At 46.1% G+C, this 12711-nt stretch overlaps 1 protein-coding gene across 1 annotated transcript in view; it reads left to right on the top strand.

Annotated features, from left to right (window-relative positions):
* FAT2 (FAT atypical cadherin 2) overlaps positions 1-12711 on the top strand; it is a 58172-nt gene that overhangs the window by 24706 nt on the left and 20755 nt on the right. Inside the window, exons 6-10 of the mRNA XM_010183577.1 lie at positions 608-818; positions 3265-3422; positions 5169-5444; positions 5904-6114; positions 7110-11162. Coding sequence (XP_010181879.1) covers positions 608-818; positions 3265-3422; positions 5169-5444; positions 5904-6114; positions 7110-11162 — 4909 coding nt within the window. The remainder of the gene's footprint in view (positions 1-607; positions 819-3264; positions 3423-5168; positions 5445-5903; positions 6115-7109; positions 11163-12711) is intronic.

Raw genomic sequence — 12711 nt, 5'->3', positions numbered from 1 at the left:
GGGAAAGAGAGAAAAGCCTGCAGAAATAGAAAAGATAAAAGCAGGGAAAAGATGGAGAAAATGCAGCAGTGGGAGGAGAGCTTGAAGGAGACAGACTTGGGTTACAGGGAGAGAAACTGGGAGGGAATGATGGGAAATACAGACAGTAAAAAACTACTAAAAATTGAGGATAAATTAAAAATTAACTGTCTGACCCACTCTCAGAGATGAGCACAGTGATTTCATAATCCCATATGGATATGGACCTGAACCGGAACAGTCTTTGGATTTCAGTGGTTTCTTCATTTGGAGGTCTGATCAGACTATGGGGCTTGGATATAGGTTTAAAGCTCTCCCACACTCTGTGGATCCTTGCAATGAAGCTTGTGATCCAGGCCTCTGCTGTGGATTAAGCCTGGCAGATCTGCTTGATGGTCAAGAGGAATTTGAGTTGCATGGCTCTACCTTGGAAGCAGCCAGAACATAAGCCACTGGGTCAAGATTTGTTTTGTGGGGTTTTGGGCACACTGGGACTTGAAACTCCTGGTGGGTCAGAGAAGGAGCTTCCCATGGATCTCCCATCCACTAAACCAGCTTTCTCTCTGACTACGTGTGCATTTCATGGCAGGTCAAGGCAACAGACGGTGGCAGCCCACCACTTTCCTCCCACGTGCGGCTTCACATCAGCTGGGTCACTAGGCCCAGCCCTTCCTCGGAGCCACTAGCTTTCGATGAACCCCATTTTAACTTTGCCGTGATGGAAACAGATCCTGTAAACCACATGGTGGGAGTGATCAGCATTGAAATGGGCCCCAGCCAAGTGTGGTTTAATATCACAGGTAAGACACAGAAATTAAACCTGGGCCGCAGTGTCTGGGAGCGTTTGCCCCAGCTCCCTTGGCTCTCAGCACTTGCATGCCTGAGCTATTGAAGTTGTTTGCTTTGGGTGTAAGTGAGCTATGGGGAAAGATTTCTCACAGACACCAAAAGGCTTAAACAGCCATAGACAAAGCTGCCTGTCCAAGGGCTTTGGTGCCAAGTGCAATTATCTAACACACTTCTTAATGACATTCTGGGACTTGTCAGCGCTGGAGGTGTTCTCTGATGTCGCGTGAAAGGCAAGGCATGCCAGTCCCAGCTCCTCCTGAGGACTGAGTGACACTGTCAGTTGTGGTAAAACAGCCTGTGAGGATCCATGTGTCTGGCTGGGTCTTGCTGACACCCCCCATCTCTCCGTCCCTGCTGAGCCCACAGTCTCAACAGGGAGCGAGAGGGAAGGGTTCCCCAAAGAGCTGGTGTGGGCTCTCCCTTCCACCTCACAGCATCCCAGGGATGACTTAGACATGAAACATGAAGAACTTCTAGGGCCTCCTCTAAGTCACACGATGCCAGGGCAGAGGGGTCGTGGGCTGTCATCCCCAGAGGTTCGTCAGGCAGTGCATGTGTAGAACTGGTCCTACAAACAAGAGCCAATTGTGCTCGTGTAATTTGGTGTTTTGAAGTGGTGCCCCAAGTCTGTCTTGCACAGCTTTCCCCTGACACTGCCTGCAGGGTTTTCCCTTATCAGACAAAGCCTTAATTGGGCGAGTGAGTAGTTTTCCCCATTACTGTGTTAGGGCAGGGATAATGGTGTATAAATACAATTAAGCTACAAGTGAAACAGTGCTACAAGAAGCAGACAATATCAGTGCAAGGCTTATCTGGCACAAGCAGTGTCTACTTGGGTTTGCAGAAATAACGGTATATTCCTCTGAATGTTATCTCATAATTTCCCTGCTGAGTGCTTGCCTGGATGCTTGGCCTCATCTTCACCAGTGGCTAGTGCACTATACTGGTGGAAGAGGACAGGATTTCATTTTCCCTTCTAGGGAAGAAAAGCATCACTGTAGCTGGCAACCAAGCAGGTGATGCAGAGATCCAGGAGCCTTCAGCACCTCATTCAGAAACTCGCCTTTCTCAGTCCACAGTGGGACATCACTGGGATTGATGGTGTCTGCAAAAACAAAGATGCTGACAAAGCATCTTTCCTTTCCTGGGCTTCCCCTTTCCCTTTGGCATCGTACAAAGGGAGCCCTTTTCTCTTTTCTCAGGGAAAGGCATCTATGGGCCTCTCTTTTCCTTTGTCTCTGCTTCTTTCTGTCTCCTTCCCAGTGGGAAAATGGTGGTCCAGATGCCTGGCAACCACTGTAAGGGAAGATGTGTAATTTAACAACTAGCCAAGATTTTCCCAGCTGGTAAGAGAATAAAGCAAAACCCAGAGCATCCAGCAGTCAGGAAGGGAGAAATTGAAACCTCGGGTAAATCACAGAAAACTGCTCACAGAAAACTGTTTCTCCCTCTCCATACCTCAGAACAGCATAGCAGTGTTTCACATGCAATAGAGAGCTAACAGGCCACCACCAAGCCAGGCATGAGAAAGGGAGCTGCCATGCCAGGTCTGAACAGCGATAGCGTGAGGGACAGCCTCCTGCTGCCGAGAGGCTCAGGCCTGCAGTCCCTGAACCGCACAGCCATCTGCGGCGAAGGCAACAGGCTCTGCTCACCCTGGAAGCACCGTCTGCCTCCCCAACTGTTCAAGTATTGGGCTTCTTCAGGTCTCTCACAGGCTTCTAGCCATGGCAATGAAGACCATTGTTGATATGCCCACAGTGTGACCTTGAATTGGAAGCCAGCAAGAGTGTTGTTCAGCCCTGCAGGTCCCTGATCCATGTTAAGCCTGAGATGCTGCATAGCTGGAAGCCTTGTGCAAATAAATCAATGCTCAAATGTGACTGTTGCCAATCTAGCCAGGACATCATATGCATATGTGCACCCTTTCCCCTTCTGTCCTCCCCCTCATTCTCTCCAATTCCCTTCACCTTCCCTCTCACACTCCTTTGTCACCATCTGTGACTATCTTTTTGTCCAGCTTCTCCATGTCTTCCTTGTCTCCTGTGTCCATCTATAACATTTTGTATTGAGTTTCCAGATTTGGGGGAAACTTCACCTATGGCACTGTCCCCAAACTAACTGTGGCCAGAGAGGTACAGCTAGAGTGAATGCCTACACATCCCCTTTCAAGGTATACTGCTGGGCATGCCACATATCTGTGGCTGGATATGAGCTCCTTGTGTGGGTTGTGTATGGTGTCTGGAGGGGACATCCTCATCCTTTGGATCTCCAGACAGCTCCTGGAATCCCTTCCCTTGCAGAGTCTGCCAGCACCTGAAGCTCTTGCTTTAGACAGAAATCCAGCTCTAAGTGCCGCCTCACCCATTTCCTTTTCTCATCTCTCCCTTATGCCAGGTGGTGATGATGACATGGATTTTGACATTGAAAAGAGCACAGGCAGCATGGTCATTGCAAGAGCCCTGGATGCAAGGAAGAAGTCAAGCTATAACCTGACAGTAGAAGTCACTGATGGGTCCACCACCATCAAAACACAGGTAATGTTTTTTGCTTTAGTATAGACCCCATCTAGAGCAAGTATATGCCAAAGGGAATCTTTCTTCTGACTCCACTGAGCTCTGAATCAGGTGCCAGGCAGAAGAATCTCCTTACACTGTGATCTTACTCAGTGCAGTGATCAAAGACTTTCCTAAGAACCGAGCTAAGATTTTGTTGTTGTTGAAAACACAAATGGTCTAGGAAAGCCTGAGCCTTTACTGCTGATCACAGCCAGCGCATGAGGACACATCTACACCACCAGCCCAAGCTGGGATGGCACTTCAGACTCCCAGACCTCAACTTCCTCTCAGCTGCTCAGGCTGGACTACGACAAGGCTGGGACAACACGCTAACGAGTAAGGGAAAAGCATACGCAGTTAGATCAGGCTTAGGTCCATGATACCATGTCAAGGGGTGCTCCTGGGACTTGCTGGTCTATGTAAAGCCAGGACAAATGCATCTGCAGGAGGTGAGGTCAGGCCCTGCCCTCTGCTACTCCAAGTGCGTGGAGTGTTGATAGCACATCAGCGCTAGGTACAGGGAGCTGAGTGGGGCAACTGCAGAGATCCTGTGTCCTCTGAGTTGTCACATAGAAAGCAACCACTGGTGAGAGGAGGCACACTGCTCTCAACCATGTCCCCACATCCCCGTTAAAATGACTGCTGAGATTTGCCCATCTTTAGCTACCCTCAGGAGGGGTATTTAGGGCTTGATCTTTCACCAACCATTTTCTCCACATATAAGAAGCATCCAAAAATCCAGCCCTCGATGCACAGGAAGACCTAGAACATGAGTCACCCGTCAGTGATGCTTATCATGGGAAATTCACTGCGGCGGTTTGCGGGGGAGGGGATGATGAGTGAGGAACACTACCATTCCTGTCAAACACAATGCTAAAGGATGGGCTATCTGTCTCAACTATCTTCAAGTATTGTTCCAAATAAACATACAAAGCCCCACCTTGCCTGGTGTGCATTCCCTGCCACCTTGCATCTCATCCCTACTTTGTTTTGGCACTCAAGGCTGCTAGCAGATGTCAAAAAACCTGCTTGTGCGAAACACCCATGACATGTTCAGGTTTGCTAAAGGAAGCAAATTATTACACTTGGTTGGGACTTCCTAAGGTGCAGTCAATGCTTCAGTAAGGGGGTCCAGACAGTCAGGGTAGGAGACCAAACAGAAGAAACTTGCTGACTTGGCAGGCAGGATTCAGGCAGGCCATTCACAGGGGTTTGCTCTTAAATGCAGAGAGGAAGATTTGGCAAAAAAGTGTAGACCACAAACATTGCTTCTGCATAACCTTCCTCACATACGTGCAGCTTTGGAGCTAGGCCAGCCCCTCCTTTCCTTTACCTAACATCCCCCCTCTGTCAGCTTCTTGGTGTGTAATCAATGCCAGCAAAGCTGGCACCATGGCTGAGCGACTGCTGCTTTTCACTGCAGGCTGTGACAGTTTCCCCATGTGCCAAGTGCAGGCACATTCAGTCTGAGTGGCTTGCCATATTGGAGAGATTTTAAAAAATGAGAGGAAGCAAACTGAAAATCACTAAGGGAAGGCACAGCAGGAGTTCCTTGAGGTGAAGGACAAAAGTTATCTCGGTCACCATGGGTGACAAAGCCCCAAGAGTTGGAGGGCTGTGACAATTACAGGGCTCAAAGGATGGCTACACTCAAGAGGGGTTGGTAGCTGAGATTTTGCATAGCTGCGTAAGTCAGGCTATTCCCACATCTCTACTGCCCTCACTGAGCTCTCTCCCCCACAGGCATTTATCCATGTCATTGACATCAACCAACACCGTCCACAGTTCCTGGAGAGCCATTACGAGGTGAGGATTCCTGAAGATACCCCCTCAGGGAGGGAAATCTTTCAAGTCAGTGCAACAGACAAGGACAAAGGCAAGGGACTCATCTACACCATCCATGGCAGTGTGGACCCCAAAAGCACAAGACTCTTCCAGTTGGACCCAAGCAGCGGGGTCCTCACAACCGCAGAAGGCTTCAGTTCACAGCCCATGCCACAGCACACCCTAACAGTGATGGTGAGTCCTAGCCAAACCCTGCTTAGTCCATTAGCTTCTCTGGGATATACGGGTCGCTGGAGAAATTCAAACTGGTTCTAGTATTCAAGCGAGAATTTGTCTAGAACAACAGGGAAAAGGAAAGCGGGGTGCTAACCTTTACTATATAACCATGCTGAATAAATCTAGGTAACACCCTGCTTTTCTCTAACCGCATGCTGAGCCCATCACCTGCTAATTTCATTGGGTGGCCCCTGGACTCTTGCACAGGAAAGCTCAGTGGATGATTGTTAATGTTTTGATTCAAGTCCAAGGCTGAGCTTTGGTGCTGAAACTTACAGGCCCATTCCCACCCAAGGGGTTGGTAACACTGAAGTACGCCAACTTCTTTAGAGTCCTGATGAGCTACTTGGAAGCCTGGTGGAGGAAAGGCTGCCTGTTCCCTCATGTGACCATATCTGCTCTTCCTCTGTCCTTCAGGTACGAGACCAGGAGGTGCCCATCAAGAGGAACTTTGTTCGGGTCATCATCCATGTAGAGAACTGCAACCTGCACCCTCCGCAATTCAGCAGCATCCATTATGAAGCAGAAGTGCTGGACTCAGCAGTGGTTGGCACAGAGGTTACACAAGTCAGAGCCCTTGATCAGGACCAAGGAGCCAACGCTGAAATCCACTACACCCTTCAGGCAGGTGAGAACCATGCAACAAGACAGTTTAAGCTCTGAACATGCCTGCATTTCCATGCTTTAGCTAGTGGCCAGTTGACCTGATTTCTCTAGCTGTTGCACAGAACATGAAATGGCTGCACATTGCTAAAACGTGGGGTTTTTTTCCTATTCAGACAAAATCTAGAGCAAACAGGTAATTTCTATATTATGGAAATCTTCATATTATGGAAAAAGCATCCTACCTTAGGATGACAGTTCAGTGTTGAGTCACTCATCTTAAGAAAAAATGTAACTGGATGAGTTAGAACAACTTAAAAGCTGCTCTTTCCATCCATGGGGACTGAGGAAGAGATCCTTGTCCAGTTTTTAGGCAAAAGTACTCCTATTTCCATAGTAGTCATCATCACTTCCACCAGATCTACCAAGATATATATCCTTGAGCACCCTCTCAGTATTAGTTGATGATCTTTTTGGGTCATACAAGCTGAGTGAGCAAGTATTTTGTTATTCACACCAGAGGTTAAAACTTAAATATGTATAGCTGTACCGCACTGCCTGTTTAGCAGGTAAATTCTTTGAAGGAGACAAGCCATCCTTTGCTCCATCTTTCTCACTGCAATTTAGATCAAGGACTGAGGAATTTAATTGCTCCTGAAGTATTGGTAATTATAAGCATGACAGGGCTTGAAGCAACTAGTACAGCCTGTGCTACCATGTTCTGCACACGAGGCAAAAGCTTCAAGCATATGCTCTGCCACCACTAAATAGACTTAAATTAGAAGGGTATTTATCTCTAATTTACATTTTTATTTATTTAAAGGTTAGCTTGTGTATCTCAATGAGTTCATTGTTCTTAGAATGAAAATTATTTAGAAATTAATGAAGATTGTTGTCTCTCAGTAAAAGAAACAGATGTTAATTAGGTCTGAAATCAGGAGCATCTATGGAAAAGAGGCTCAGAAAACCAAGACCAAGAGGGTGTCTCCATTCTTCACCTTGTCATTTCTCTTCCTGCAGGTAATGCGGAAGGTTTCTTCAGCATCGACCCATATTCTGGAATTATTACAGTTGCTCAGAAACTGGACCCATCCAGGCAGGAGCGATTTACTCTTATTGTAAAAGCAGAAGATCAGGGGTTCCCCCAGCTTAAAGATTCTGCTACAGTACATGTCCGCATAAGACCCTCTGATCGAACCCCTCCAAGATTTCCAGAGGCTGAATACATCACTGAGATCAGTGAATCCACTGCTGTTGGCTCTCCTCTGATCCAGGTTTCAGCCACAAGCTTGTCACCGGTCAGCTATGAAATAAAAGATGGAAATGGAGATGGAGTGTTCTCCATGAACTATCAGTCAGGCCTTATTTCCACTCAGAAGAGCTTGGATTTTGAGCAGGTGTCTTTTTACCAGTTGAAAGTCCGTGGCACCAACATGGCTGGAGCATTTATGGACACAATGGTACTTATCTATGTGATAGATGAGAACGATAATGTCCCCGTCTTCGTTAAGCCTTCCTTTGTTGGCTGGATCATAGAGAATGCTCCATCACAAAGCATGGTTCTGGATGAAAGCAATGCTCCCCTGGTGACCCATGCAACAGATGCTGATCAAGACTCCAATGCTCTTTTGGTATATGAGATTTTGGAACCAGAAGCACTGAAATATTTTACAGTAGATCCCAGCACAGGGACCCTGACAAGTCGTGCAGATATAGACTATGAGCTCACCCCGGTTTTCCACTTCAGTGTGCATGCACATGACAGTGGAAGCCCCAGCTTATTTGCATCCAAGCCAGCCAAGGTCACAATCCATGTTAAAGATGTGAATGATTCACCTCCAGTCTTTTCGAAAGACACTTATGAGCTTTCTGTCTTATTACCTGTGCACCCAGGGATGGAGCTTTTGTCAGTGCAGGCAAAAGATGCAGATTCAGAGGTGACCTACAGCATCGTGGAAGGGAACCTTGATAATGCTTTCTATATTCATCCACTCACAGGTCTCATCTCCATTCTTAATGCTACTGGCCTGGGAAGCTATTGTGAACTCACAGTCAGAGCTGGTGATGGCTTGTATAAGAGTACTGCTTTGGTTAAGCTAAATTTAACTCAAGCACAAAGTACTGGCTTAAAATTTGATCAAGACATATATACAGCAACTGTGATGGAGAACTCTACAGATGAGAAGACTCTCACTGTTCTTGGGGTCAAGGGATATCAGCTAAATGAACCACTTTTCTATTCGCTTTTGAATGGAAAGGAAAGATTCAAAATGATCCAGGCATCCGGAGTACTCCAGACCAAGGGTGTGAAATTTGACCGTGAAACACAAGATATGCACGAGGTAGCTGTGGAAGTGAAGGACAATAGGAAACCACCAAGAGTGTCCCAAGCTACAGTCAAGGTTTATGTAGAGGATGTCAATGACAATCCCCCGCAGTTTGAGAATGTGCCATATTACACCTCGGTGCAGGACGGCACAGAGCCAGGTGATGTACTTTTTCAGGTGTCAGCAACAGACAAAGACATAGGGGATAACGGAGCCATTACCTACTCATTTGCAGAGGACTACAAATACTTTTGGATTGACCCCTACCTAGGAGACATCTCACTTAAGAAGCCTCTTGATTATCAAGCTTTAAATAAATACAACCTCCGAGTCATTGCTAAGGACAAAGGCGAGCCTCCCCTTCATGCTGAAGAGGAGGTTGTGATCAGCGTGAGGAACAAATCCAACCCTCTGTTCCAAAGTTTGTATTACCGAGTGAAGGTGCCAGAAAACATTCCCTTGTACACCTCTGTCCTCCACATACAGGCACGCAGCCCTGAAGGCTTGCGCCTCATCTACAACATTGTGGAAGAAGACGCCCTGAAACTCTTCAGCACTGACTTCAAAACTGGTGTTCTTACTGTCACAGGCCAGCTGGACTACGAGCTAGAGACAAAACACGCATTCACCATTAGAGCCACAGACACAGCGCTAGGATCCTTTTCAGAAGCGAGAGTAGAGGTGGAGGTGGAGGACATTAATGACAACCCCCCAGTATTTTCTCAGATGATCTACACGGCATCTGTCTCAGAGAGTTTGCCAGCACAGACCCCTGTTGTCCAGCTCTCTGCTTCTGATAAGGATTCAGGCAGAAACAAACTTGTCTCCTATCAGATCTTGGATGATGGTTCAGATGCTCCCAAGTTCTTTAATCTTGATGCCAGCACAGGACAAATAACAACAGCTCAAGCACTTGATTATGAGAAAAGTCAACAGTTTCGCATGAAAGTAAGAGCTGCAGATCATGGGATCCCTCCGCTTAGCAGCGATGCCTTGGTAATTGTGGATGTGACAGACATCAATGACAATCCTCCTGAGTTCAGCCAGCTCCAGTATGAAGCCAAGGTAAGCGAAATGGCTACGTGTGGGCACATTGTGATAAAAGTTCAAGCCTTGGACCCCGATAGCGGAGACACCACCCGTCTGGAATATGTGATACTCTCAGGCAATGACAACAGGCATTTCACTATCAACAGCACTTCTGGAATAATATCCATGTTCAACCGCTGCAAAAAGGACTTGGAGTCATCTTACAATCTCAGAGTTTCTGCTTCAGATGGAGTCTTCAAGAGCACTGTGCCTGTGTATATCAATACCACAAATGCCAACAAATACAGCCCCTCTTTTCAGCAAAACGTGTATGAAGCAGAGCTGGCAGAAAATGCTGAGATAGGTACCAAAGTGATTGAGCTGCTGGCTATTGACCCAGACGGTGGCCCATATGGCACCATCGACTATACCATCATAAATAAACTTGCCCATGAGAAGTTCTCCATAGATAATAAAGGCCATATTTCCACACTGCAAAAACTGGACAGGGAAAATTCAACAGAGAGAGTCATTGCCATTAAAGTCATGGCCAAGGATGGGGGTGGGAAGGTGGCATTCTGCACTGTCAAAATAATCCTTACAGATGAGAATGACAACCCACCTCAGTTCAAAGCCTCTGAATACACACTGTCCATCCAGTCCAACGTAAGCAAAGGCTCCCCCGTCATCCAAGTACTGGCTTATGATGCTGATGAAGGTGCAAATGCAGATGTTATTTACTCTGTTGACTCTGTGGAAGATGTGGAAGAAGACCTTGTCGAGATCAATGCTGCCACTGGGGTTGTTAAGGTCAAGGAGAGCCTTATTGGTTTAGAAAACAGGGCCTTTAACTTCAAGGTGAAAGCTGAAGATGGCAGACCCCCTCACTGGAACTCCCTTGTCCCAGTGAATCTTCAGATTGTCCCCAGAGAGGTGACATTGCCAAGGTTTTCTGAGCCCCTTTATACATTCTCTGCATCTGAGGATCTTCCAAAGGGATCAGAAATAGGGTCAGTCAAAGCTTTTGCAGAAGACCCCATCATATACAGCCTGGTGAAGGGAACCACTACAGAAAGTAACAAAGATGAGGTGTTCGCAGTGGACAAACAAACAGGGGCTTTGAAAATCAAAAAAGCCATGGATCATGAGACCACCAAGTGGTACCAGATTGATGTTATGGCTCTCTGCTCACATCAGGAGACTGAGCTGGTCTCCCTGGTCTCTGTGAACATCCAAGTGCAGGACGTCAATGACAACAAACCTGTTTTTGAGGCAGATCCCTACAAAGCTTTTGTCATGGAGAACATGCCATCAGGAACCACAGTCATTCAAGTGACAGCTAACGACCAGGACACAGGAAGTGACGGGCAGGTGACTTACAGTCTGGAAGCAGAATCTGGCAACCTCTGGGGACTCTTCACCATTGATGGTGAGAGTGGGTGGATCACCACACTAAAAGAGCTGGACTGCGAAGCTCAGGAGATCTATCGATTTTATGTGGTGGCCACTGACCATGGCAGGAAAGTCCAGCTCTCTTCCCAAACCCTGGTGGAGGTCACCGTCTCTGATGAAAATGATAATGCTCCACAGTTCACCTCGGACTTCTATAAAGGATCGGTAATTGAGAACGCCGAGCCAGGGCAGGTTGTTGTCACGCTGAGTACCATCGATGCAGACATCTCCGAGCAGAACCGGCGGGTCACATGCTACATAACTGGTGAGTTCTTCTGACTCTAAATCATCACTGAGCAAAAATAGAGGGTCATCTCAAAGTGCAGATTTGATATCTTGTCTTATAGAATATTAATACAGAAATAACTTTATACTGCTAGTCCTGTCAGGAGCAGGAGATGAAGCCTGATCTCTGTTATGAGCTGAACTCCAGTTAAATGAGTTTGGGGTATCCAAAGCTCTTTAGTAACTAACTGCAGTGGGTGGAAGGATCATTATAATAAGTATTTCACCATGGAATAATTCTATTCATTTGGAAATAAATAAATTAATATAATATATATAAGTAATTACACAGTACTGTGGATATATTTATTTACACTTTCTTAACAGAGGAATAATTAAGACAGTATAATTGTAATATATATTGCAAGGACAGAAGCAGTGGTACAGCAGGAAGGAAGGATTTTCTCACATAGATACTGTGATCTGTATTTAAGTTTTTTGACCCAGCTCTTTCTCCTGCAAACAGTGCAAGTCAGTTTACATGTCACACATATGTGTAGCCTACCTGTATTTTTAAATTAATATATGTATATACACATATGATGTGTACAACTTTCTGGCATTAAATGTGTTTCCTATAAAGTCACTTAGACTCTGACTTAACAAACAAGTAGACCTCACAAGGCTGCAGTTAACCACTCTGCAGACTGGTGGATATTTGAGACTGTCGTGTCAAACATAGTGAGGGTTTTGGCTGACAAGAAATACTAAAGATGACTCTTACATCCCTCAAACATAAGTGGTGCCAACTAAAATTAACCACTACTGTAAAACAACAAAGAAGTTATACTGGGATGTTTGTTGTGCAGTTGCACGAGTAGAAGCTTGATTTTACAGTAGTTTTTAGCCCCAAAAGGTCTTTCTCAGATCTGGAAGAGAACTCCACATTAAAATGTTTGTTCAAACTCAAATGAGGACCCTTCAGGGTCAAAACATTTAGCCAGCTCATCCTGCAGCCTGTTTTCTATTGTAACCATCCAAAACAGCAGAAGAATGCTGGTGCTTTCAATTGCTTGATGGCATGCCTAGGTATTTGTAAGCCGTTGGAAGGAAAGATTTGATACATTTATGCATTCAAATTTGTGCCATCTTAAAGGTAGTAGTAACTTCCAATTATTTTAAACCTGAGAGAATGCACGCTTATGTTAGTGGTGAGCACCATATGTCCTCTCTGCTATGCACTTACAAGCACGGATCAAACTCTAGCCATAAACATGTACATTCAGCAACAGTATAGCACTGCAGCTAAAGAGAGGAGGAGGTGAGCACAGAGCCCAGCTTCCCCTTGTTCACATGCACGTTGATTTCAAACACATGGAAACTAAATCTGAGCATGGGCTGGAGTCTCCCAGTGCCAGAACAGCTACCAGAGGCCTCCAGAATCAGCACCTCATCACTGCAGTACAAAGGAAAGCAGAAACAGAGCAAATTTAATTTACCTGGCTGTGTGAGGCCCTTCAAAGTCTAACACAAACAAGCCCTGCAGCCAGCTCTCTTCATTGCCTCCCATTACCTAACGTGTTACCTCC

Source organism: Mesitornis unicolor, unplaced genomic scaffold (assembly GCF_000695765.1).
Source record: "Mesitornis unicolor isolate BGI_N332 unplaced genomic scaffold, ASM69576v1 scaffold4264, whole genome shotgun sequence".
Taxonomy (NCBI): Eukaryota; Metazoa; Chordata; class Aves; order Mesitornithiformes; family Mesitornithidae; genus Mesitornis; species Mesitornis unicolor.
The sequence above is the reverse complement of the archived record's forward strand: the minus strand, read 5'-3'. Positions and strand labels throughout refer to the sequence as shown.